Raw genomic sequence first — 27,423 nt, 5'->3', positions numbered from 1 at the left:
CATTAACAGAAAACACAAGGAGCAGTTAATTCCTTTAATATAAGTGCCGTACAAATGACGTTATGGACTGCAAAGCGATCCAAGACTGCACAAATGTTTCTGGTTATCCTATTTATTAAAACTGATCACTTTGCGACAAAACCTTTAGTGCGTGTAGATTGCATTGACGAACAATGTAAATTTGAGTTGTATGCTGTTCGCAAAATTGCTCTATTAATTAAGACCTAACAGTGCTCACAATTCTATAAGCTTATAAAAGAAACTACAATGTGCTTCTTTGAAAGGGTTAACCAACATCGTAGTACAATTCACTAGCGGCAAAATCGGGCACTTGGTACCGGTAGCGATGACCAAATTAAATTATCTTCGGACTTATGGAATTAAACTCACAGAAAACAACGAACTGTTACTATCTGTAATGTAGTTTGATTAAGGTCGAGTACTTTTCGATCAAAACAATAACGAAAGCACAAAAACCAGGTGAAACACCACCGAATTCCACAATAGCCATGGCCCGCGACAAGAAATTACGATTACAGATGTGTGTTTCTGATGAAACTACCTTAGCGCGAGAAACTTCTTTATCTGTGCGAGACTAAAAGTATCAGTCAAAATAACAGGCATGACATAGCACTTTGTTCGTGATAAAAAGACAAAAACACGAAGACAAATGTCACAAAGAATCGGTGAGATTTGTCACTAAGCTATTAAGTACAGAATGCCGTTATTTCTCCACCTCTATGGAAATTAAACGAGGTGTACTAGAAGCTTGACCACTCTAGGCACAACGGTTCAAGGCATAAAAATCCTTGCACATTTGCATAGGTATTTCGATTTTAAAATTGTCACATATAAAACAAGAAAGGAAAAACAAAAAGTATAAATACTTCTAATAAAAATGTGTTTTACAAGCTCAGCTTAGTTAAAATTTAAGTCAATTCCAGGCCCTTCGGGTAATTCGCAGTCTTCTGCAAATCAGTCCGCTTGAATGTTAAATTCGCTCGTCACTGACGCCTCTTTTTGATTGACAAGAGTATTTGACGGAATATCAGGACATCATCTCTTGCAGTATCTACTGTTTTGTTGACGTGTCTAAAGCTATTTTTTTTTTCACTGTAAAGCGTTCGTTAAGCTCAAGTAACCACAGGGATTCCACTCAGTATCGTCTGAAGTCGATATAGTCCAGTTACTCATCTCCCGTGATGATTGGTTGGAAGAAGAAGAGAGAATGTGAGCAGAATGAGCAGAGTGATTAGGTGAGGGGAACAAAGGCTGGCCGAGGCACAAGGAGGTTTGCCCTGAGACAAAAACAACTTAATTAATAGTAGTCAAAGAGTAACGCAAGAAATTTAATAGGTTAAAGCTCTATACCAGGGATGGCAACGTATATAACCGTACGGAGCCAGTATTACTTCCATGAGATTTAGATGGTGACCAGTCTTGATGCAAGAGATGCTACTCCCGACGACAAATGGTGTTTCCCCGAGACTACATGCTTTTTCAAAAGAATGAGAAGCTGCTCCCCTTCAGATTGCTCCCCAATAGGATGCGATGCTGATCCCTTCGAGATGAGGACAAGACATAGCATCCTAGTTCAGGTGTCAATACTCGACACAAGGGTCGCTGAATCCCGAGGGCAGCGCACTTACTACTCAGTCAGTAAGACCTCTAACTAATAAAGACACAAAGCACGTGGTTTCCATTGTGGTCTAACTGAAACTGTTTTCCCTACCTCTCCTTTGGCTTTGCAAAGTGATTCTAGTTCCGGAGGTTTCCTGTAGGACATAAGCCTAGGTTCTGTTATACTGGATACAGCTGTGAGTACATGCAATCAAGGAAAGTTTCAACAACGCGACACATTATTAATGGGGTCCCACATGTTAACGAGAAGCTAAGAATATTAAATTTTAACAAATTCTGTGTGTGCTCCTCGCTTATGCTGTTGTCATGAGCCCGTATCGGGCCCTACCCTAGATTACAGAAGTAATCATTTCAAAAGGATACAGTCCTTTGGTGTGAGTGTAACCTTTATTCTCTCATTGTCTTCGCACTGACAATTCTTCTTAACTATCACCAACAGAAGATTTGTATTCTTAACACGTGCTGGGTACACAATCCTGAAAAAACAGAAGAGAGAAAAAACCGAGAAGAAGGTTATCCAGGTATTTGTGGCAAACTGATGCTTAAGAAAAGTTTCATCCGCCTTTCGGGGCAATGTTTAACGTATTCGTGTTCGATGCGAAGACAAAATTTACTAAAAACGATAACAAAACATTTAACGTGTATTCTAAATTGAGTTCATCACCAAAAAAATAGCTGAATTAAACAATTGTTTATTTAACTGAAAAAAAATTACGACAACAGCAAGAACGAGATAAACTATAAAATAATAATCGACTATCTTACCAAGTTAGTTTATCACAATTGGAATCGGATTCTGGACAAACCATATCATCTTCTACACAAAAGAGAAAAAAATAGAAGAGGATTTTTTATGATTGGAATAGAGAGGACTGAGAGCGGTGCCCGTTTATATTGGCAAACGATACGACCGTCCTCAAAGCGAAGGATTATTTTTGAGATAAGTTCGAGATCGTGACACTAGATTTTTCTCGTCTTAAGGGCGGCACAGTCCTTTATCACCATGGAGTATAATTTCTAGTCAAGCCCCTGGTCATCTAGCTGTAAAGCCTCACTCTAAACCATCTTGGAAAATTAACCGAAGTTAATTTTGACCACCATATTCGATAGAGTGAGAGAACTTCTCTATCGCTTGTGTCTCTCGCTTCAAACTGTCTTCTTGAGGATTAACCATTTTACCCTTTGGAGTGACTAACATGTAATATCTAATTTCTCCTTACAATATCACCACTGAATCACTCATTAATGTCAAGAGAATTAACGAAATGATCACCACCTAAAGAAACTTGATTGTTAAACAAATTCCCCTTGTCAGCACCTCAGTAAATGTATATAGAACAGTATGGAGAATATATGAATACTGATGTTAGGGTGTAAAGGGTTAAGGATTAACTCTCCTCTATCTTAGCATATACAGGAACAGCTCCACCTTCCCTTCATATCTGCATTCTTGGTAGCACTATGGAACACTGTCGTAAGGTAGCCAAAAGCCTTGAAATTCAAGTATACCCAAAAACCAAAAGGGAAAGAAAAAAGCCCAGATGAAGGGAAGTTGATAAAGGTGGAAAAGATCAACGCTGATTACAAACGACAAACTTGAACTATTTGACAAAGACAAAGTGCAGCTCAGGTTTGATGAGGATGGAAAATAAAACCCTTCCAGCAATGTTAAACGGGATTTATGCAAACATCATGTTATACTGTGCCCTGCTCAAGCTAGCCACTGGCAATAATCTCTTACCTTTCCTTTCTGTAAAATTTTCTCCTTTGTAAAATTTGAGTTCTTGCGTACAAGGAATTTTCATCTCCTCTTCTTCTTCCGCCAGGGCTAAAAACAGACAAAACAATACGTGAGAGGGAGCAACAACTACCTCTGCGCGGACTTTCGTATGTCCAATGAAAGTCCTTGCTAGCGTGCTATATCTCTTTCTGACAAGAGTAAACACCGAAAAGCTTCACTAAAACTCACCCGTATTACCACGAGAAAAGAAACTGTATATGTTGAACTGCATCAAAGACCTGCGAAATAATTTGGAGTAAATATTACTTCACCAGGTAGGAACAACTGGGTTTGTTTGATACGTCTAGATACGAAGTTTCGACGCAAACTGCCTGACGCGCGTGAAAATGGTAGGAGCAAAACGTCACTGATTAAAATTTGCATCTGATTGGTTGAGACTGAAGGGTAGCACTAGAACAGTTTTCAATTGAGTATCGAAAGTGACCCGAGTTGCTTTACTTCGCTCTGTGATTGGTCCAGAAAACTCGCGCCATTCTTAATCAACCAATCAGATGCAAAACTGAAATCAATCACGACTTGGTCGCTCACGTTTTCCCGCGCTTTAGGCAGTTTGGTACGTTTTATCTTGAGTTCTCATTGGCTCTTAACGGTATTTTCCTTTCTTCTGATTGGTCGTTGTGATTAGTTTTGTTTTGTTTCACTACACTCAATTGAAAAGCGCACTGAATTTGTAAAACGATCCCTGATTACGTTCGCCGGTCAATATGAAATATGGCTCTACAACGTACAGGATCTACTAGGTGTCGCCATTTTTTAATCCAACAGTCAAGAAAACCTATGAACTATTTTTTCTCTCTGTTCCAAACAAACACATTGCATCTTACCAAAAAACAGTCTGGGTCCAGAATTGTACATACGATGACACTGCAAAGAGAGGCTGAAAAAGGGAACAAAAAAATCAGTAATCAAAATAAAAAAAAAACACTTTTACTTCGTTAGACGTGATTTGTTTGAGAACTATCAGAAAAGATTACAAGTTTGTGGTCTTACATTCAGAAGTGTCCGAGCACTGGATACGATTTTCTGAGGCTTTTTGCACTCTCCTTGTATGTTGCTAAAATTAAATCTGCGATAAAAACATGTCAATCCATTAATTGATTTGGTCTGTAATCGTACGAGTGATGAACATCGAACAACCGCGAGAGAGCACGCTCGTTAATCCATCAAAAATATGCTCTTAGACAGAAGTCCTGTACCTTATTACTCAAAACCAAGTCAAATTTTGAGAAACAAAATAACCAATCAGTTAAGTGTAATCATTACGTAAGATCAGAGTTGGTAAACATTTTTTCGGAAGAAAAATGCCCCGTAGTCGCAATAGCAGCGCGCTCAAATGACAAGTATTGTCTTAATAAACTCTCCAATTACAAGCAATGTGCATACGATGTCCTACGAGTGCTCAAATTGGCTGCTGATCGCCAATGACGGTTGAGAAATTCATAAAGTTTATAAAAAAGATTGAGAAATAAGCCCGTTTGTTCAAAGGGTGGTGGCGTTATCCAAAGGATAAATCGCTATCCATTGGATGAGTTGACAAAACGTACTGCGCTATCCATATGATGGAGATCTACCCATCCTTCGAACAACCAGGGCCTGCTGGACTGTAAACGCACAGCGGAGCAGATGCGTGCGTGACATCTCGCTCTTGCGCGCCAGACTTAATCACTCGCGCTCGGTTGAAACAAGCACCTGGTACACAGGTTAGTAACAATATGAAAGAGCCAGTGAGGAAAAAGAGAAAACAGAGATAAAACGATGACGGCAACACGCCCTAGCCAACAAGTTGGGTGGGGAAGCGTTCATGAAACCTTTGGTGAAATCTCAAATTTATATCCAATGCAATCTCGATTTTGAAATACTGAAAGAATGTGTAGAAACGTACTCTTTAAACTGCGAGTTATTGAGGAAATGCTTCAAAACTGCTCCCTCTGGAACGCCAAAGAATTCTCCAACCTTGAAGAAATAGAGAAATATAAACTTGAAAATGCAACTATCTGGTTCGAATTTCGGTAGATCAGGTTGACGACTCTTTTTATGATAACGTCACAGTACAAACAATTCACGCTATGATCAGAAAGTCAGAAAAATGTTGTGTGACAAAGAAAAATGTTTTGTAACAAGAGGATACCTGTTTGTTGACGAGAGAACGACAGTTTTGTGACAAGAAAATAACTTTTATGCGACAGGTAAAGATTCGACCTGATCCACTACCTGCGTACCTCATTATCCTTTTGATTTGATGCTAGTATGAGGCCATCATCGTTGATCAGTCGGCAGTACACCTGAAACGCACGGGAATTGAAAATATTACACTTTCGCCTCAATAGGTCAGTCAGAAATCGTGCGTATATGTGAAATGTCTCTCACCTCTGAATCCTGACAATTGACCTGTAAATAAACATTTAGAGTCAGTCGAGGAAAATGAAATAGTTTACAATACAAAAAAAAGCATAAGACATCCGTCCTTCGAAAGAAGTCATAGCTGGATGGTCGTTTCTGTAGATCAAGAAATAGTTACTATACCTCGCTTCCAGCAGTTGTATTGAAGATTTCTTGCATTTTTTCCTGATCAAATTGCATTCCAGCCACTGGTGATTTAAGAGTGGAAAATTGAGTTGGAAGTTTTATGGCGGGTGGTGTAAAGTCTTATATCAGGAGCTTGGTAAGAGAAAACGAGCAAAAAAGCGAGCAGGTGAAAGACTGTAGGGCTCAAACACAAGGGAAAAAATAAAGTAGGAGACTGATCTCGTTCGCCAAAAGTTTTCTCTTACTACTGCGACCGCCGTTCGCTTTTTCGCTCGTCTCCACTTCCTTTGAGCCTAAACTGGGTAGCAGTGTGACGCTAAAGGTATGGCGTTTGGCCACGTTTAATCTGAAGATGGTATAGAATTAACCGAACGGTCTTAAAAAAAGGTATGGATCTGTATACTCTCTTGAACTGAGGTTGCAAACCAATGATAGATTTTTGTAGACCTATCGTTTTTGCCATTCCCCTCTTTCACAAGCGAATTCAGTTTTACCAAAAGTAATTAAGGCCGTTCTCTTAGTCTGGAATAGAGTATTGACATTTGCTGCAGATCACCGAAAATAAATAGATATTTAACGGGAAACAAGATATATTAGTAATAAACTGGGTAAGAGGTTCAAGAGAAAGTGAAAATTATCATGAGCAAACGGGTATCTAAAACTTTCGCCAGATTCTCCCCACCAGCAAATGCGAGGTTACGAAAAATAGGCATTTTTTTTTGTAAATTATACTCACCTGCAGCAACAACGCCGTCCTTCACAATAGCAGAACTTGCATTGATGACGATCGATTCATTACTCGCTGGTTGGTTGCCTAGGTAACAACAAGTAGAAGGGAAAAGTAGGCAGGCAGTTTTTGACTTCGCATCATCTAAACATAGTCATTTCCTTTTCATTTCAACATGTCGAGATCATGCCACTTTGTCTGACTTCTGAACGACAACAGAAATTTTATGAAAGAACAGCATAAACGAACCAGTAGTAGAACTACAAGAATAAACATCCACCACATTTTTATTAAAGAGGAGGAGTGAGGAGCAAGAAGCGATGGGGGGGGGGGTGTGGGGAGCAAGAAGCGAGGGGGGGAGGGAGGGAGGGAGAAGGGGGTCTTGGGTTAGGTAGTTAGGTTTGTTCATCTCTTACAACATATACCTTTGTTTTGTCCTCTGTAGGAAATTGAAAGAACAAGGCCTTTTTTTCTTTTTGAGCATATTGGGCAGCTTCTTTGTAGAACTGCTCCTTCATGAAGTCTCGCGTTGTAAATGGTGCTGCAGACCTACATTGAGACAATTCAGAGAAAAAAAATGCAATGTCTTAGATACACCTATAGATAAAAAATAATGCTGACGTGCGTCTTAAGCTCTAAGTGAAGCACGCACTTTTCGAAAAAATAAACAATACTAATCCTAAAAAACATAGGCATGCGTAGCATGCAAGATTTATTTTTTTTGGCCGGGTGGGTTGAGATGGGACAATTTGTGGTACTTAATGTTTTCGTTTTTGTCACCGAAAAGAGCATAACTTTCAAAAACGAAAATATCGCAGAGACAGAAAAAAACCTAATTTATCTTAACTCACACAGATATTATGTGATTTACTGTCTCTATTGTCTAAATAACTCTAAGTTAAAATGGTGGAGTGAACTGTTCGAGAGGTCTTAGAAGACTAAGTACCCCCACCCCTCCCCACACAGACGAAAACAATATTTTCAAGGCTTCAGAAACCCTGTTTTTTTCCACGGTTTCCAGGGAAAAAAAGTTTCATAACAAAAAACTAGGAAAAACGTTGAGTATTTTGCTGCTCTGATCACGGGCAGCTACGGTCAGCTGAATTTCTAACTTTTTCTTCGGCCTTAGAAGTTTTAAAACAAATTTAACGTTCCCCAAGACCAAGATAAATGCTCAGAAAAAGAATTATTTCTTGCGTTTTTATCTGCATTTCAAATTTGGCCTGAATTTTTTAAAGATGCACAGACTGCTACGTAGCACCTTTGAAAATTGAGAGCCTTGTACATACCCTGTCTTCAGAAATCTCATAATGCCTCCATGTGTTGCTACGAACACACTGTGAATTTTGTCTCTGCGAAAAGAGAGGTCGTGATAAGCTATGTGCTGACATAGATTTCGTAAGAGACATTTGAGAGGGGAAGAAAACTTACTCTTCCATTTTTTTGGCATTCCATTTTTTGCTTGCTCTCTCTTTCGTCAAATTTGCATCAAAAAGCAAATTTTGCAGCTTATATTTATCACCTGAGACAAAAAAGAGATGACATTAGTTTCCTCTGCTTCCTACGGTACTTAGCAAACAGCTGATAAGTCTTGCTCCAAGAGAAACCAATACATATTTGTCGCTGAAATAGCTGAATAAGAAACCTAAGAATTCACAAATTATCTTAGTTGGGAGATCATGTATAATGACAGAAATTTCACGCGCTACTCATTTGTCTGATGTGCGATTTCATGCGAGCGCGAACCAAGCCCGTTTGATCCGATCAGAAATCGTTTTTTTCAAATTCTAACAAACGCGCTGAGAAAGTTAAGTCTGCTATCGAGGAAAGTTGCCCACACAATGCAAGCGACCCAGTCTCCGTGGTATAAAGCGACAAGGAGTGTTACCACTCCTGAATCGGATGCCTGTCTATTAAGAGTTATATCCATCCCTCCAGTTCTGCAATCTGTTAGGTTTCTCTGAGACTCTGAGATTTTGCCGGTATACATTAATAATCGTGGGAAAAGAGAGAGGTACTGCAGGAGGAACATGTTCTGCCCATAAACACAGCAAAACGACCCGACCCGGCCGGGGCTCGAATCCTGACATCTCAACCCGGAGTTTCGCGCACCACCCATCAGCTCCTCGAGTTTCCTAAAACAATCGCAGTTTGCAAGAATAAAATTTTCTCTCTTCCTTCATTTGTAAACCGGCTATGCTAGCTAAAATAAAATGGAATGGATGGAATGCAATGAACGGGATGATTAAGTGAATTAGACGGATAGCATACAATTATTGCTTCGATTCGTGTCATCGATTATGTCAGTAGCATTTGGAGTTGATGGTTTGTACACTGGCGTCGTCTCCTTTGCAGCCACCGGAGTGCCTCGACATATCTCCCTGATAAAAAAGAGTAACAAAGCTTTTAAGTACACAATAAATCAAAGGCTTTGTTACATAAAGCGCTTGGTGTGGTTTGTGCTTTGGTACTGGCAATGACTGAGTATAGGGAAAAGCCAATGCAAAACATTCAGGATCCTTCATGTTACATAATTACCAAGGTGTCCTTCGTGGTGCCCCTAATAATTACAATGACTGAAGGCAATATTCCGCGTGTATTGCCACTGACTACATTTCATATTACAGAATATTCGGAAATGGGTCAATTTGAGTCAGCAAACTCAGTTTTCATTTTCCAGCCATATTTTGTATCGCATTTGAGAATCAAAGTATCGTTATCCCGAAAGCTTATTTCATTACGCTCAAAGACTATTCTTTTCTAAATAGACTTTCCGTTAGGATATTTACAGTTCATTTTGAGCCCCTGGAAGTCTACCTCAATCGGGATGGAACAAAATAACCATCTTGAAAACTCAAAACTCGCTGCCAAACTAGGCGGGAACTTCGCAGTCAGTCGCGGAGGAATTTCTTTTCTGAAGGCATTTGTTTGCTGACGTCATAAGTGAGTACGATAGGAATATGAAGAACGCACGCGCAATTGTCGCTTAGATACAGTGACACTTGACACAGTCAGGTGCTGCTCCTTAAGTTTTAATATTCTAATGACACTTTACAAAACTCACCAAGGAGCTACTATCACATCCTCGTCATTCTTAGAGCTGGATAAATACGTCTCTACATCTGCATCTGCAACAAACAGAAACAATGAAAAACATCACCTCGTCCGTTACAAAAAAAAATTGTTTGCACAACAAAGATCAGATGATCAAGCAATGAGGTGACATACCATCGACGTTCATGCCTTTTGCCTGAAGCAATTTGAGACCATAGTTAGGGATAGCAACAGCAGCACTGGAAAATCAAATTTTTCTTTTAATGAAGCAGAAATCATAAGAACATAACGATTCTGGAGAACCTCTCCAAAGAACACTTTCTCTTTTCAAACGATCAAGTCTTGCCGACCTAACGTTAAACGCCATTAGCTTGCTCCGTAAGTGTGCAAAATGTTTTAATAAACTCGTTGGCGATCAAACGATCCGCAATTTATCGAACAAAGTATCGCAATAGCGGGCAGGTGGCGAAAAACTACCCTTTCATGCATAATTAAATGTTCATAGGGGTTTATTTTGTTTTCTAGGGCACCACTTCTGATCCAGTCTGGCCAGGAATAGGACCCAGAATAAACCCCACTTGATCTTTTGAGTTTAACGCCTACTAATCATTTGAATTACCTAATTTGAAAATCAGCTATCGTAGACTCTACAGATGTGTTCTACAACGATTAAAAATTTGAAGAACTCAACTCAGCGATTGAAGCTAACCTGAAAGATGTGTTGTCCACAGGACTGTAGAAGAAGTGAAAATCGTCCTCCAAGCTTAGTCTGAGCTGTACAAATTAAGTGGAAATTTACCACAGTCAAATCCATCAAAGGTAACCTCTGAAAACTCGAACGCTCCCATTTTAATACACTAACGTCATTCAAAAATACTGACAAAATGTACATGCAAAATTTGAAGCAAATCTCTGGTTTTTGTTTTTTTTGGTCACGTAGTAGTAACTGAGTTAGTACTACTTAGTCTTAGTCGTTGGCAGGGTATTACAAAAGTCTTAAGAGTAACTAATTTAAGTATTTAGTGTAGCACAGCTTCAAAAAGTCTGGGAGCACGCGCTGCTCGACGCGCGTTTCTTTGCCCACGAAAAGATTTCAGACGAGTAGAGAATGGATGCCGGAAGTCGGGAAGTGCTAGACCTCAGACCTGTAGCCGACTTGCGTTCCTTAAGGCCTCATCTTTATCTGCGGGCAGGCTAATTATCAAAAACAAAGACTTCAATTTACTCATAACATATGAAATCACAATTACCTTGTCATCAGATATCAAGCGATTTTTAAACTTCATGTTTCCAGTCACTCGATCAATCATCTCGCGCATAAGCTGAAAAAGTCACATATAAAATATGCATTCAAGGGCTCTTTGTTGTTGTGTTCACCAGCTAAACAGACAATTATGATCAGCTATATGATCACTGCTAGGAGATAGCATCGCTACTTAATGCTATCGCTCTTTATTTATATGCACTGCACAAAACTATCGTTAAAATCATAGGGAATTATAAATTATCCAAAAGGGGAAACAGAAAACTACTTGGAAAGCACATTAAACCACGAGAGAATTAGTACGTCTAAGAGTGGAGTCGACTGAAAAAAAAACAACTTGAAAATGCTGGTACAAAAACCGCTCCGTGGCCTCCTGGCAAATGCACAAGAACGATACACGCTCGTGAATTTGAAAGTATGGTGGAGTCCTAAACCGGTGTTCCAGATCGATCCAAAGCCTTGTAATCAGATGCTTTCATGACTTGGTCTTGTATAAAGATTGCTTCAAAACTGTCCAGTCGCCCATATTTCATTTCAAAAAGAAAAGAAAAGAAACCTCGACTGTGCTGTTCTGTTCAAGCGCGTAAGCAACGCCTTAAACTTGAAAGAGGATTCTCCCTTCGTTAACTGCTTAAACGATAACAAGAGGACAAATCAGAGAACTGGCTTGTGCACCTGTCCCTGCGCATTAAGCTACTGTTTTAAGACAAACTTTACTTTCCACATCAACTTTGTTTTTCACAGTTCGTTTTCCAAAAGTGGCGTCAGCCTGCATTGTACTTCCTTAACCCTTTAACACCCAGAAGTGATCAACATGCAACTTCTCACAATAATATCCATACACTATCCAGAAAGCAGGTAATAAGAATACTCAAACTTATCAGGCAGAAGTTTTCATATTGATCTACCAAATTCTCGTAACTAATTTACAAGGAAATGTCTGGCAGCTAGAGGGGAGAATTAACAATCAGATCTTGGGAGTTAAAGGGATAACGCACGCTAAAAAGGCTGTTGAGCCCTTTACCACCCTTTGAAAATGCTGCACTTATAAACGTCAAAACCACCGTAGTCCAGTTTTCCTACACAGACCTACCTTCTTGGCACCTTCCTGATTGTATTCCACTTCATTTAGGGCAATGTTCGGGGGATCTTTCTACACAATGACAAAAAAAAAGGAAAAAAGAACAGATCATGTGAGTAACACCGTTAGTAACAAATCTAACACAATTCTGATAGAGATTTTGTTAGCACAATGCCAGGAATTACGTATATTTCACAATAAAATAAATTTCCAAGTAAGAAAAGAGTTTTGTCGTTTATTCCTAGACCCTAACTTTTTCTTGCTCGTTTACTGACTCAAGTGATTATCAGAATAATACAGCATTTTCTTTCATTCCATTTGTTTCTCCCTCAGAAACCTCAGTAGAGAACCACGCAACCATTTTGAAAATTAGTTACAGCTTCTCTGCTCTAACCATCTCATATAGAGTGATTCTTGCAAGAAACAAGACTATTCACTCGTTTGCGAATGAGATAGCACACATCTCTAAAATGTCCTGGGTAATACAAGCTACATCATGATAAAGCAATTTTCAGTTGAGTGCAGAAGTAAAGCCTGCTTTTCTCATTTTTGTTCAACTCAGCTATGTGATTGGTTCAGAAAACTCGCGCCATCCTCTCAACCGCGGGAAAACGTAATTTACCAAGTCGCGATTGTTTTAGTGCTGCCTCTGATTGGTTGAAAAGGTGCCACAGGTTCTTGGGACCAATCACAGAGCGAAGTAGACCAAAGTACCCGGATGACTTTAGACATTCAATTAAAAATCTTCCAACTGTAATACTACATTATCAGGTTATTGCAGAGCAAATAAACGCTTCGTGTGGAAAATATGAGATAACAATCATGAACAAACAATTAGCTCCGCACTAATAAATCTAAATAAAGCATGAATTCCCATATTTACCGCCTTATCATAAAAGACGATTTTGCTAGGGTTAGACGTAAACCCCGTTTAAGAGTGCACTCAACGTCAATTTAAGACCTGTAGTGGTCTTTTTAACTGGATTTTAATCCTTTATTCAGTTTAATATTTAGTGCTGGTTTCTTCTATAGACTTTGTGTTACTATGATACTTGCCTTCTCTCTTTTCTTCGTTCATGAGAAAAGTATCATAGTCACACAGAGACTATTCAGAAGAAGCAGCACTATATTTTAGAAAGAGTGTTACGTAGTTAAATCAAAGGAATGTTCTCGATGAAAAATACTCTGCACATACAAGTCACTGCAAGGTTGCCACTGAAGTTGGTTCTATCATTTCATCGAGGTTTTTAAATACTAAATTCCTTGAACTTTTCCCAAAATGTTCAAGACGAAATACATTTCAATGAGTAAAGCAAAATCAAATTACAGTAACAAACTCCGGCACTTCTCCCCCACATGTATACATTACAAAAAATGTACAATAAAGTGATATTGACTTTTCTTCAAAAGTTTAGTAAAAGAAAACACTTTTGTAAAGGTCGCAGAGATCAATCTCCGTAAGATGTCACGGCACTAAATGATCAATCTCCTCGCAACAAAAGTCAACATTTTCAAGGGTAAACGTAGTTTTGAATCTCTCTTTTCTCCTGTCACTAAGATCCACTAATTCTCCATCAAATTTTACCGATCATTTTATCTATATTTTAAGAGACAGAATGGAAAAACTGGCCATTAATCATTCCCCTAAACAACACAACTGATAATAATAATAATAATAACAATAATAATAATAATAATAATAATAACAACAATAACAATAACAATAACAATAATAACAATAACAATAACAACAACATTTATTGGTAACGATGACTTGATTAACCGTAAAAACTGAGACGGTTTCTTGTTGATGATTCGTTCCATTCTTCCCACCCAGCATCACCCTTATAACTCGGTGATATATTGTTCAGCAGGATGATATGATTCGCATGCAGGAATGGAGGGAAATTTCATTATCAACAGTTCATCCTTGGAAGTAAGACAACCTGCAGTCACACTTACAAATTTGTTATCAGCCAATTTTGCTTCTTTGGGCGGTTCGCCATGCTTCCTAACCCACTTTGACAAAAATCAACAAAAGTGAAACAGAATGAAAATTGGAGCAAATTCATAGAAAAAATGAGAATGAAAGGCCCAGTAAGCGTAGAGAGAGGACTTGATATGTATGCATCCACTTTTAAAAGGGATAGTTCAGTAGAGATGATGAAGACTGGGTAAGAGGAATGTAGACTGGGTAAGAGAAATTCATCGAAAAACTGTTGCCTATGAAGGACGTTCGACAACCACGAAGGACGTTTCGACAACCACGAAGGACGTTTTGACAACCGCGCAGACGTCACAGCAACAGTCAAGAAAATATCTGTCAGTCAAATGCCATCGGCATGGTTGCTGAACAAAGTCGGTAAGTTTCTAAAGAAACTGTGGTGCTGCGTCGGTGACGGTGTTACAAGAAAATTTGGTTTTATCTCCTGAGTTGAAAAAGCAAATTGGCTACCGCAAGGAGTTTTTAAAGCAGATAAATTTAGCAAAGGCAAGAAGAGGCTAAAGATAACCATGCATTATAAGGTCGAATAATATTTTTTTCACAGCTGGAATGATCACTTTGCGTCAGGGTCCATTTGACAAAGAAATGTGGTCAAGGATTTTATGTTTCAAATGGAAACATCTTCTAAGAGAAATGTCTTAAGCTAAGAAGAAACTTTTTCTGTTTATTACACAAAAAAACTGGTAAAAAAGAGTTATAGTTACTCTTATTTTATGCGCTTTAATACTTGAAATAAAATTTCACCTCTTTACCATTTACGTTACTCTTCGTACTAAAAGTTACTCTTCTACATAAGCCTTCCTAATATACATACAATAATGCGTCTTACATTTATTCTGTTATCATAAATTCTATTACTTTAATTTAACATAAAAAGAGCCTTATGTAACAGTTAAAGGTAGATGAGGCACAAAAGGAGAGAGGGATTCATACCTTCTTATTGAGGCCTGGATGGAACACTACAAAGCCATTGTTGTTTATTGCAAAGCCATACCCATTCACCCCGACCTGAATATGAGAGGGAACAAGAGAGTTTGGTCAGCCATAATAAACGGGCATTTGATCATCAATAATAATAAATAAATAATTGCATCCGGAATTTACGAAACTAACATCTTGAGTAATGAACGTTTTCGGTTTAACAGTTAGTTATCATTCTGCAGAGACCAACCTCACTCAATGGGACAGTGCCCTCCAGTTGTGGTAATGGCATATCTGTTCCCACCACTCCCAGCAGTTGTCCTTTATCTTCCTGATATCATGTAAGTGATAAAAAAAACAAAACAAAACAAAACAAAACAGAAGACCAGTCATAAGAGGCCTTATGTATGGTTATTTCAGAATAGGCAATTTCACCCCTAGGCCTAAAAAAAAACCTGAATAGAAGAAAAAAAAAAAAAAAAAGATGTTCCCTCCTATAATAATCCTTTCCTGTAATGAAAGTTAGAAATCTTTTCACAGAACGTATGTCTTTCATGCAAGCACTTTGAATGTCAGGATATCAAGAAAGGTGCATTCTTACTCTTCACACTTTTGATTAGCTCAGTAGCACGCTGATACATTAGACAACAAGCAGGCCCCTTTTTCCCGGCAAAGTCCGTCGTCCAAGTCAACAAAAGTCATTGGAAAAAAAAGGGGCAATACAGTTAACCCACCGCGCGGAACCCTGTCCTTTTCGTGCGCCTCACCCCAAGAGTTCCGCACAACGCGCTAACATATTTTTTTAATTTTTTCACTGATTTTTTTTACTTCACGCTCGAAGTCTACTGATATTTGCCAGGACCAAGGGGATAAGATTACACTAGGTGATCTCATTTTACATACAGGACTGGTGATGTTAAACACTGGAGCCACAAGTGTGATCATTAAGCCGAGTCCCTACACATGAAAAATAACAGAACATAAGAAATTTTGTCAATCCGCTCTAAAACCTGAAATACAGTTTCACAAATTTGTACAGTTTCAGGCTCAGGTGTACCTACCATCCAAATGAGATTAAAAAAAAAAAAAAGAAAAAAAAAAGAATGGGAAGGGGTCTTACATTTACAGAATGGATGGGAAATAAAGGGTTGGTAGGATGTTTATCGCATGAAAGAAAAGCGTTGAAAGAAAATGCTGAAAGAAGACCAGAAAGCAGAAAGTGTACCCTCTTACACACTATAGTAAACTGAAGGTCACACAGTCATATGTATTTCACATCTTTGCAAACTGTAGGGCAAAAACATTTATTCTGTAGGCGCACAGAACGAGCTAAGCCAGTGTTTCCTTTAATATTACAAAAGATGAGATGCACTCTGTGAAAAAAGTGATCTACAGCTGTAAGACCTCCCAATAACCATTGGAAACTATCTAGAATTTAAGTAACTAAACAAAATACAGCTCACCAGTTGATCAAGGTAAATTGGGGTCCAGGATGTGTCTGGTCCACCCTTAGCAAAGGCTAATGGACGACTGAGCACTGATACATATGACTGACAAAGATAAGAAAGAAAAGATACATTTTTAGACAGTTTCATTCGTTGAGCAAAATAAATGTATCATCTGGGTTTGATTCTGTCTTTATAACAAGGATCGCTGCTCTGTCAATTTAAAAATTAAATCAAATAAACATATGATGGTGACCTAGCTACCTCATCAAATTTATGCTTTAACCACTAAATTGGACAATCCATGACACTTACCAGAACTTTCTCCCTGACATCTGAGAGGGTTTGTATATAAAACAAGCAACCTTTGTTCAAATAAAATTAGAAAGTACATTACTCTGTTTATTCAGAACATTTTTTTTTAGAGCTTTTAAATGTTGACTTTGTCAACCTGACTGTGGAACAGTCTCAGGTTTGCCAAGATCATGTATGACCAAGAGGCATAACCCTCTGAACAATTTGAAATTTCTCCCTTGTTCCCTTTAAATTCCAAATTCTGCCCAGCTTTCCCTACTGATACCAAGGCATAATGGTGCAAGAGTTGCAAGCTTGATAAAAGTTGGGCTGTAGCATTTTTCCAAGATGGAAAATTCTTTAAAATGTCCCTGTTGCCTGAAAGCTCTTTCAAGAGATCATCAATTCTCTAAAATCAAATAATGTCGCTTCCCATATTTTCCAAAACCACTGAGAGTCATAAGATACCTCCATTAGTATCAGAAATGTCCTTCAATGGCTCAAACTTGGCTCCTTTTTCACTCCCAACAAGGTAAGTAAAAACATGGATCTGTATAACAAATGAAATGAAAAATAATAAATAAATAATGATGAAATCCGCATTTCACTACATTAACATTGAGTTATTTGATGAGAATGATGAGAATTACATGTTTGTCAGTTACAGACACTTTGTGGTTCTAATTCCAAGGATGCTGGAATGGACACCACAAATATGCAGTCATGAACCTCAGACAATTAGGCCCTGACATCAACAATGTTTCACTTTTTTAAATATTTTTAACTCCTAAGATCTAGAGAAGAGGTTTTGTTTTTTTGCTTCCTCTGAGGTTTTCAACAGGTCATCATGAGCTGTCATCAATCAGAAAGAACCAGCCCTCACTCTCAGGATCTAAATATCAATTCTCTATACTATTTATTGCACCTATCTTATCATTTTAGTTATAAGAATTGGGTGTTTAATCAAACAGTATCACCTACTTGACATTTCCTTTCTTCTCATCTCCATTCTGCTTGAAAATGTGTTAATATTGTATTTGAAAAATTCATTTTGGGTCACTCTCAGGAGTAAAAGCCTTAATCAATTCTTTTCAGCTGATAATGGTTCTTAATTTTCTATTGTTCTTGACAGGGATCAGTAAGTCTACTGATTTTTATTGATAAAATGTGCTAACCTTTTTATCTTTGTTTTCCTCTTCAAATATGTCTTTACTTAGTTCGTATTGGCTGTCCTCCATTCCATCAGTGAAAAGAACAATTGCTTGTGTACAGTTTGATGATGAAAAATTCCGCTTTTCTCTTGAGTCCTAATTAAAAAAAGGAAAAAAATAGCAATTTTTTTTTTTCAATTACTCTTGACATGTGACTTAAACCAGTAATTCTAATTATGACAGGAATGATTATTAATAGGACAAAGAGGCAAACAAGGAGGAAGAAGAAGACAGCACCAGCTAAGGAGGGCCGGAAAGCAACAACAGCTGTAGATGAGAAAAGTTGCTAGTAATAATAATTATGCCAAGAACAGCAATCATTGTAATTTTAATCATAATAATTGGGTGTGGAAAGAGGAGAAGTATGAGAAGGGGATAGCAAGTTGTACAATAATAAAATTTTCAACCATCAGATCTGTAAAAAGCTTGCAGTTGTTTAATAACAACATTGTAATTTGTACCTAACAAGAAGGAAGATTAAAATAAATAAGTTTCCATTCTCCCCATTCTCCTGCTGCATCAGATTTATACCTCATTATTAAATATTACCTTCAACACATCAATAGCTAATTGAAATCCAGTACTGGCTTTTGCAATCCCCTTAGCAAAAGTATTTTGAGGAATAAACTGCTGTAAAAACTATTGAAAATAAAATGGATAGCAATCAATAAGAGTGTGAATGGTGTGGATATACAATATCAATGTAACTGACAACCAGTTGGATCTTGAGTTCTCTTAAGCATTTTCCATTTTCCATGTCAGCTATATACTAAATTTGCTCATGGGAATAATAAAACTTAAAAGCATAAAATGTTCCTTACTAATAAATAACTACCATAACTATCAAATTTAACTGTCCCAGAAAAAGTAGAGGCCAAAAAAGCTTCCTCTGAATAAAGATCATTGTAAGATGACAGAAATTGAACTGTTAGTTTTTAAAAGAAAATGTTTGTAAAGAAAGAGCAAAGTCACAAACCTTTTTATTCTGGGCAGTGGCTTGCAACAGTTGCCTGCTGCATTCTGCAGTAGGCTAAAAATATAACAGCATTAACAAATGACTTCAGTCTAATGTAACTTAGTCTTTCACTCAGGAACAGGCTTCCACCCTTTTTCAGGGTATTAGCTAGGTGATATAACTATATTGGTAGGTTTAAGTACTTTTATGTTAGTTGCATAGGTAAAGTAGTGCAGGGTTAGAATTCTGCTCCTTCTATTGAAAGTAGTTCATTATCTTTTTTTTGTTTTGCTAGCAATGCAAATATTTTTACCAAATTAGGTGAATGATTTTTGTTTGTAATATTTCATTCCATATTGTATATTAAAATTGCAAGATGCTTTGTGGGAGGAAACTCCCCTACAAATTTAACAGTTGTAGTAAAGAATAATGCTTTTAGTTATTTGATTCTGCATCATCACAACACATAACTTCATGTATAATAAGCGCTTGCAGATTGCACAAAACAGCTTGTATTTCATCACCACAGCTTGCTTGAGAGGCAAATTATCTTATTATGAACAGGTATCATGATGTACACCAGTCTCTTAAATCTCATTTTAGTACTCACATCAGTGAGCAATAAAAGTGTTCGAACTATTCAAATATTTACCAGGTCATCATTTGGTATCCTGCTCCCATCTTTTGTCAACTGACACAACATTACAGGTTCTCCTTCATACTAAAGAAAAACAGAACTTAAATTAATTAATAATCAAAAAACACATGATTGTACTGCACATAAATGTAAACTTGCCCTTAGAAAAGAAAAGAAGTTTTATTAAGACTTTATTTTTCAAACACTGGTAGGATAAATTGTAACAATTCCTTTTTTAAGTATCAAGTTTAATTTTTAATTATGGAAAAGCAGCAACAGAATGAAAGTTTCTGTTTCTATCAAATTACCTTTTTTCAAGTTAATTAACTAAATTAAGCTTCTGATTTATGAGTCACATTAAGTTACTGCATCACATTTTACTTAAAAAGTTACATTTGGCAGTTTTATATTCATATGGCAAAAAAATCAAATTTACAGTATTATAAAGGTTACTGAGAGGGAAGCTACTTGATTCAAATATATCTCTTTTCATACACTAATGTGAGTAAATTTATGAAAATCAAATATTACAAAATGTAATATAGTGATCTCAAAACTGCATTTGAAGCAACTTGATACCTAGTATTGTTATCAAGGGTTTAGCTGGAAGTTTATCAACTATTGTATTTATTTTAAAATCACTCACCACTGCAACAATATTAACAAAGTCGTTTTCTTGCAGTGTTTCAAGCAATGACAATGATGCAAGTCTAAGAATGGACAGTTTTAGACCAGCCATACTGCCACTTCTAATGTAACAAGATGTAACAAGCAGTCAGAAGACAATATATTCACCACTTAAACAAAAAGTATAGGACACTAATTTTGTAATTATTTTGAATATACTTAAAATATTTATTCATTAGATTTCATCAGACAATCCTGCTTACTTTACACTGACAATCAATTTGGTGAGGAAGTAGATGCAACTCAGAATTACTGTTCAAATTAACAACTACATGGAATTACTGATCGTGTATTAACATATATAGATGAGAAAAAGTATAACAAGAGAGATAGGCTTTAAATTAGAGTTAGATTAATTAAGTACATTTAGATTAAGTTTCAACTCTTGATAATATGTACAAATATAAATGTTGTGATGAATGTGCAATTTTTTTATTTCTCAGAAAAAGGTCTTTTATATTTCCATTCCCATTAATTTACACATATCTTTTGTTTTTCCAAGCACTATTTCTACACCATTATTTTTGCACTTTATATAAATTACAGAGCCTTTTATATATCACGCATTACACCCCTTTTTGCAATGCGTGATCTATTTTGTGTTCAGCTATGTCTGAAGTCTTTCATGTCTTGTACATTCCCTCAGCCTTTGGTGAGTTTTTTGTCTCATAGTATCTTTACATTTTTCATCCCATCTCATATGTAAGTACATTTTTGTAAAAGTTTTTTTAAGTCCTTAAGAATTTACTTCTTCTTCACATCCCCACTTAAGAGTTAAATTGAATCCTGAGTAAATGTGTGAGTGAAGCTGGCCCTTGCCCCCACAATAAAGTAAAAGATTTGAATGAAATTAAATTCTTACAAACTCTATACTCACAAGTCTAGCACCATAATTAAGTCTTTCGGTGCACTTGATCCTTGAATATACCTATCAGTAAGAAGAAGACAAAAATTATTGCTCAAGCCTACACTCATAGGCAGTACCATGTAGTAATTCATACATGCTGTTAATGTATGAACAGGCTTTCAAGAAACTGGGCTGGATTGTTCAAAACTGGGTTATGACAATCCAGGATTAGTGTGAAATCTGATTTTGGATCTGAAAGCCTTAAAAAGAAAATCAGTATAATTCTCTTTGTCTAGAAAATGATTATTGGATGCTCTCAAAGGGATAGGGAAAATTATCCCAAAAAGGCTTTTGAACAAAAGAAGAAAAAAACCCAGGTTAAAATTTAACCTTTGGTTGGGGAGTGAAATCTCCTTTGAACAACTGGGTGCAAGCCAGGGATCCAAACTTAATTTTTTAGGGGCACCACTTGGCAAACTAAAATCAAAAATGGTCAACATACTTCAATGAGATAAGCTGAATTTAATACACACACTTTATTCTGGTTCTCATTTTTCATCTATTGCTGGTACAGACGCACAGATGACAATCCTTTAGGGAAGTTAAAGCTAAATCTCAAGACTTAATATTTGGACAACCAAAGGAAAAAATGACAACAGAGGATCCTTTTTTTTATATATTTCTCAAAAGCAAATGTTGAATCTAACTTTAGACCATAAACACTTAACCCTTTAGCTCCAAAGATCTGATTGTGAATTCTTCCCTCTACTTGTTACACATTTCCTTGTAAATTATTTTTAAGAATTTTTTGTTAGATCAAGATACCACCTTCAACCTGATAAGTCCGAGTGTTCTCATTTCTGTTTGCTTGATAATGTATGGATATCATAGGGTAAAGTTAAATCACTTCTGAAACTAAAGGGTTATTACTGTGTAACAACTTTGCAACTTGCTACATGACAGCTGACAGCACTGGAGAACAGGTTGTCAAATTAGGGACTTAATTTTGCAGCATATTTAGTCAAAAGCTTTTTGCTGCTTTTCATGGTATTTGAAAAGATTCCAGCTTGGATTGTTACTGGCGGGTGTTTGCATGGATGTAAATTAATATATCCATAATGATGCAATATACGTATATGAAGTTAAATAAAAGGTACAAATTTTTATTACCAGCTGCGTCTTCTATTGTCGTAGACGTCTGTCCCACTATTCCTCCACTCGAAACCTGGGAATCATAAACAACTTTGGATTGATTATTTTGCTGAGTTTGTCCAAACCATGCATCACATCATTTCCCAGGCTCAAGTTTGACTCAAATCATGTGGAATAGCAGTTGTTGAATGTTTACCCCAAAATTGAAAAAAAAAAAAATTTCTCATGGTAACTTATTGATATCTTATTGTACCTTAAATGTACATTAAGGATCTCAGAGAGCTTGGGTTTGCAGGCTTTGAAAAGAACAGCTACATAAAATTTAATATGTCCAAGAGTCAGATGGGATCAGATGGGATGCAGAGAACTATTCCCAGAGCAAAAGTGCTATAATTTTAAAGTAGTACTTTTTCTGGATTAGCACCTTTTAGGCTACCACACCTTTCTCTGACTCCCTTTCTTGAAAAAGAGCAACCCTTAACTAGAGAAGAAGGGTTTTCTGGATCAGGTTTGGCTAATCTCTAATACTGGGTCACAAAAATGAAATCATTAAAATTGCAATCTAACCTGGATACACCCTGTAAACTCCATCAGAGCTTCCAAAATACTGCCACAATAGTGAAGGGTCTTTCTGTTCATTTTCTTTGAAGTATTTATTCAGTCCATCCGTCCAATTAATGGTATTGAGAATTTTCACCCCTATTATAGAGAAGACAATTGTGCAATGACCACAAAAAGAGAGGGAGAAGAGAGGAGATAAACTACAGGTTGAAAAGTAAAGAAACACTACTTTACACCTTTTCACTTTGGTCAATAAAACTCTCTTTCTTCTGACTTCTTTTGCTCTACACAAGAAAAACTAAGCTAGAGAAGGAATCTGAAATTCTTTGTCATCTTTTGAACAGATACCACCAAACAAAGATAAATCCAAGACAAATCCAAGTATCCATAAAATATTCACTCCAAAACAACACTACTAAATAAATATTCATGGCATGAATCAAATTTTAGACCTTTCAGCAATTGGAACATCCCAGAGTTAAATGGAATGTTTAAAACTCAGCCACAATGGTTACTGATGGCCTGTTCCTGCCAGGAGTTCCTCAATTCTTAATGTTCAAGCACAGATTGTCTAGTGCCTTTAACTACAGAAGTAGGTTACAGAGGAACAGCTTTGATAAGCTCAGACTGCACTCACCCCTACTGTAAACATCAGTTGGTATGTGTACAACACTGCTAGACTTGTTAATAGCAACTTTATCAGAAAACTTTGGGTCTCTTTCCAGAGGCAAGCCTGTCAGATCCTTAGTGTTAAAATACTCAGTCTGAATAAAAAAAGAGAAATATCTAAATACTATGTCATATGCTGATCTAAAGGAGCAATTAATAGAAAAGTGCAGAAACAAATGCCACCAGCTTGGTTACTGCATTAGGACACTCAGGGAAAAGGATGACACTAAGACTTCCTTTGAGGAAGCAGGAGTTGAACAGGCAAATCTGAGGTCATGAAGGAATTAAACAATGATGGAGAAGCATGGTGGGACACATCCCTGACCTTGAAGCCAAGAGATGCCGATGAAGAAAGGTGGACCATGAAGAAATTATTTTAATGATCAAAGGTAAGGCGCTAAGAAAACTTTGTTATTTTTTCTTTCTTTTTTTCAAAATCAGCCTTGACCATACCTTCTGTATATGATAAGTATCCTTCAAAATTATGAATTTAAAATAAATAATAAAATCATTTGTGTATAATAACTAATTTTAATGCCTGGCTACACAATCTGAGTACAGCATGATTCTGAAAGTAATACTGGATTGAGCAGCTTAGGTATTGGTATACTCTACTACTTTTAAAATTTTTTTTTAAAAAATTTGTTTATCTCCTTCCCTCCCCCATTTAAATGTTGCCAGGTGGTAACAAATCCTCACTAATTTCGAGCAACCCTATTTGGGTTTGGGGGGGGGGGGACTTCCAAGTAATTTACTACAGATGAATTACATGATTTCTTTTAATGTTAATCCTATTGAGTGGAGGGTTGTACACCACCCAGAGAGGCAAGGTGTGCTAATTTCTTTTGCCACTCATTCTACAGGATGGAATTGAAAAAGATGCAAACCTGTTCAATTTCAGATCCAGTCTTGTAAGTGTAATTCTTTCTGAGTTCTGCAGCCTTTGAAGCAAGATTCTACTCCAAGGAAAAATCAAAGTTCCTATAAACATGAGCTCTAGACTGGACTATCAATAGCCACTAGGATATGGATTAAATGTGTTACATTTTTATCCTTTTAAGGAGTCCTTCTGGAACCTCCTATGTAACCATTATTACTATCTGAGGGTGTTGAATGCTAAGGATTAAGAGCATGGAAAGCATTTTCTCCAACGTAATTTTGTTATCAAATATATGAGATGGCTGATGATAAATGCAAATTCCATATTCAAAACAAAATACATGTCACCTCAAAAAAAGGCAACTTTCACCAAAAAATTTCAAAGCTTTATGGCCCTTGAAAAAAATTGAAAATTTTTGCCACGCCAAAACAAAAAACTTGACTGAGATCACTCTTAAATTCTTTCATTAACCACTCTGCCAATTGGATGATGAATACTGTAATGAATGCTTGGTCTACACTTGACAAGATGGAGAGTATTTCATTAAGGTGCAGTGAAATAGGGCTTTCAATACTCTTGGCTGATAAAAGATAACTGAGCCACAAAATTCAAGAAACACTTCACATGATAATTTCTGGATAACAATTGTTAGGTGTCAAATCTCCCAGCAATTCTTTTTCAAATAATTAATGTAAGACTTCTTAATTAGGATTTCAAAATTACAATAATAAAAACACAAATTTCGGCTAAAAATGTCCATGCAGTTTCCGCATTAAAAATCATACCCCAGTGATATTATTTATAGATAAATTTTTCCTCTCTATGCTTTTCCAAATCCGTAAAGTGAAGAGGAGAATTCGTTCTAAAGCATATTGAAACAATCTAACTCAATTTGGCCTTGATATAATTCATGGCCGGCATATCCATCGCACACTCGAATTTATAAGTTATTTGCCACTGGCGAATTTTGTTTACATTTGAAGAAACATTGATATCAATAAGGAGACAAACAATATAATTTGAGCGAAAAGTGTAGTTGGAAATACGGTTTGAAATACGAAATGCTAAAACCAAGAAATAGAAAACAAAATTAAAACACCTATATCTTTTTATTGATGTAAGCTGCGTTGACTTAAAAGTCAGTTAAAAACATGAATTCCAATCAACTCTCATAAAATTTTTAAAGCCCAAGACTGAAGAAAACGCTCAGATCTAGAAAAAAATGGTGATTTCTTTTTATTGATATCCTTGGGTTAGTATCCTACATGCCTCAAAAGATGCATTATTATCTACGCCCAGTGTGCTTGCACGGATGCACGCAATTCGGACAAGAAAATCAAATTCTCGTAAGCTGCCTATTTAAAAGACAACAAATGGAAGCAAAAAGTGGTCAGCTTAAAAAACACATCGCCTTGGACTCTGCGCTAGCGCTTTTGGGGGGAATATCGAAATTTACAATCTAAAAATAAAACTAACACTTTACGCCACACTTTTACTAACTACCGTTTACCACATGCAACTTGATCAGACGGCAAAATTTAGCGGAAACTAACCCTGATAGACTCAATCTTTCCTTGCAAAATACCCTCCAGGCGGTGTTTCATCTTCTCCGCAATCGCACTTCCATTTCTATCGATGGTCGAAAGCTTACTAGATTGATGGTAGTCCTACGACAGAGATGCATGCACGAATTATTCACTTCAATGAAGAGGAATATTTTTTGACGCGTGAACTGGTGAATTTCGAAGTATTGTTTCCGTTATTTAACAGTATACAGAAGCAGTTATAAAAAGCGTGAGTCACAGAACAAATGCAAACACAACACACTAACCTCTTGAATTTTGCTGTACTGGGTGGTATTGTTGAAGAACTCAGACAGCACTCTTCCCAACTCATCCGCCCAAGACGATACACTGTAGAACAAAACGAAAATCCCCTCAAGTTTTCGTTGCAAAAAAATTCACACGCTTGCCGCATTCTCTAAAGCTGAAACTTACTTCTCAATACGGAGAGATCCAGCTGTTTCAGCCAGGACACAAAAGACACTGAAAAGAGCGAGAAGCCTTGTTAAATTGACCGCCATCTTCATTCACTGTCGCCAACGCTATTTATATAAATTTGCCAGCCAAATTCGCTTGGCTCAAACGCCGTCACTTATTAACATAGTGTTTGGGCTTTCCTAGCAGCCATAATTGCCTCCCAAAGACAAATATGGTAATAAAGTCATTCATTTTTAAAGATTTTTTGCTGTCATCTGGCAGGTGCAGCGTAAAGATCGATTGGCGCACCAAGAAAACGAATTAGCATGTGAAGAAGTTTCACGACTTTCGAATGCCACCCTGTTGGTTGCCATGAAACCAAAAGGCAAGCCAAGTATTTTCTGAAAAACGCAAAGCAACGGTCTCATCACAAACTGTCACTTAAAATGACTTTTCTCACATCCCTCTCATAAGTACCAAAGCATTTTCGATCGGAATTATGCTATGTTGTTAGGTATGCAATTTTCCTCGTTAAAAATTCACACGACTTTGCTCTTATGCAAATTTTAGTATCATTAGAACTTTGTATAATGAAGTGTGCGTTTGTTACCTCTGTTTTCCACTGCGTTGCAAACTTTTAAGATTCCTTCCTTGTTTTAAAAATCGATCACAGTGCGCTTAAATTAAGCCATTCAAAATTAAAGCCTTTAAATGTTGTCCTTTTCATAGCCAAAACACTTGAAAATTACCATTTTCAGACATTTCAAACGAACTACTGGTCTAGTTTTATATCGATTTTCTTCATGGTCGGCATACTCCAAAATACCTGCAATATCCTTCTCTCCAAACAGCAAAACGTATTTCCGCAGATTGCCGCCATTTTCTAGTACGAACTCTGGGTGGAGACTGGGCTCGAAGACCCGCGACACCCGCTTATTAAAGGAGAGAGGTAAACAAAGTCCCGCAACTAATAAAAAGTTTGTGGAATCAAAGATCACCAGGAGTTTTTGGTAATCAGGACAATATCTTTCTTATCTTGATCTCACTGGGAAAATTGAGAAAAAGATTACCACAAGGAAATATGTA

The 27,423-nt window shown here is 37.0% G+C and overlaps 1 protein-coding gene across 1 annotated transcript; it reads right to left on the bottom strand.

Moving 5' to 3' along the window:
* Nucleotides 1–20: 20 nt before the first annotated feature.
* LOC131771132 (voltage-dependent calcium channel subunit alpha-2/delta-2) lies at nucleotides 21–27,220 on the bottom strand. The gene is given in 44 exon segments (XM_066160906.1): nucleotides 21–1,298; nucleotides 1,733–1,815; nucleotides 2,005–2,117; nucleotides 2,407–2,458; nucleotides 3,383–3,469; nucleotides 3,611–3,660; nucleotides 4,267–4,319; nucleotides 4,433–4,508; nucleotides 5,325–5,395; nucleotides 5,662–5,724; nucleotides 5,810–5,830; nucleotides 5,966–6,030; nucleotides 6,705–6,782; nucleotides 7,121–7,159; nucleotides 7,162–7,244; nucleotides 7,985–8,047; nucleotides 8,127–8,217; nucleotides 8,967–9,076; nucleotides 9,760–9,823; nucleotides 9,924–9,988; nucleotides 10,459–10,523; nucleotides 11,000–11,071; nucleotides 12,107–12,166; nucleotides 14,057–14,113; nucleotides 15,033–15,107; nucleotides 15,271–15,351; nucleotides 15,924–15,977; nucleotides 16,484–16,570; nucleotides 16,781–16,830; nucleotides 17,228–17,309; nucleotides 17,935–18,066; nucleotides 18,520–18,609; nucleotides 18,947–19,000; nucleotides 19,578–19,646; nucleotides 20,209–20,311; nucleotides 21,127–21,177; nucleotides 22,267–22,321; nucleotides 22,816–22,947; nucleotides 23,447–23,573; nucleotides 24,366–24,434; nucleotides 25,912–26,025; nucleotides 26,190–26,271; nucleotides 26,356–26,403; nucleotides 27,164–27,220. Coding segments are annotated over 41 exon segments (3,051 nt in total). The 5' UTR covers nucleotides 25,963–26,025; nucleotides 26,190–26,271; nucleotides 26,356–26,403; nucleotides 27,164–27,220; the 3' UTR covers nucleotides 21–1,190.
* Between the last annotated feature and the right edge of the window lie 203 nt (nucleotides 27,221–27,423).

Source organism: Pocillopora verrucosa, chromosome 14 (genome assembly GCF_036669915.1).
Source record: "Pocillopora verrucosa isolate sample1 chromosome 14, ASM3666991v2, whole genome shotgun sequence".
Taxonomy (NCBI): domain Eukaryota; kingdom Metazoa; phylum Cnidaria; class Anthozoa; order Scleractinia; family Pocilloporidae; genus Pocillopora; species Pocillopora verrucosa.
The sequence above is the reverse complement of the archived record's forward strand: the minus strand, read 5'-3'. Positions and strand labels throughout refer to the sequence as shown.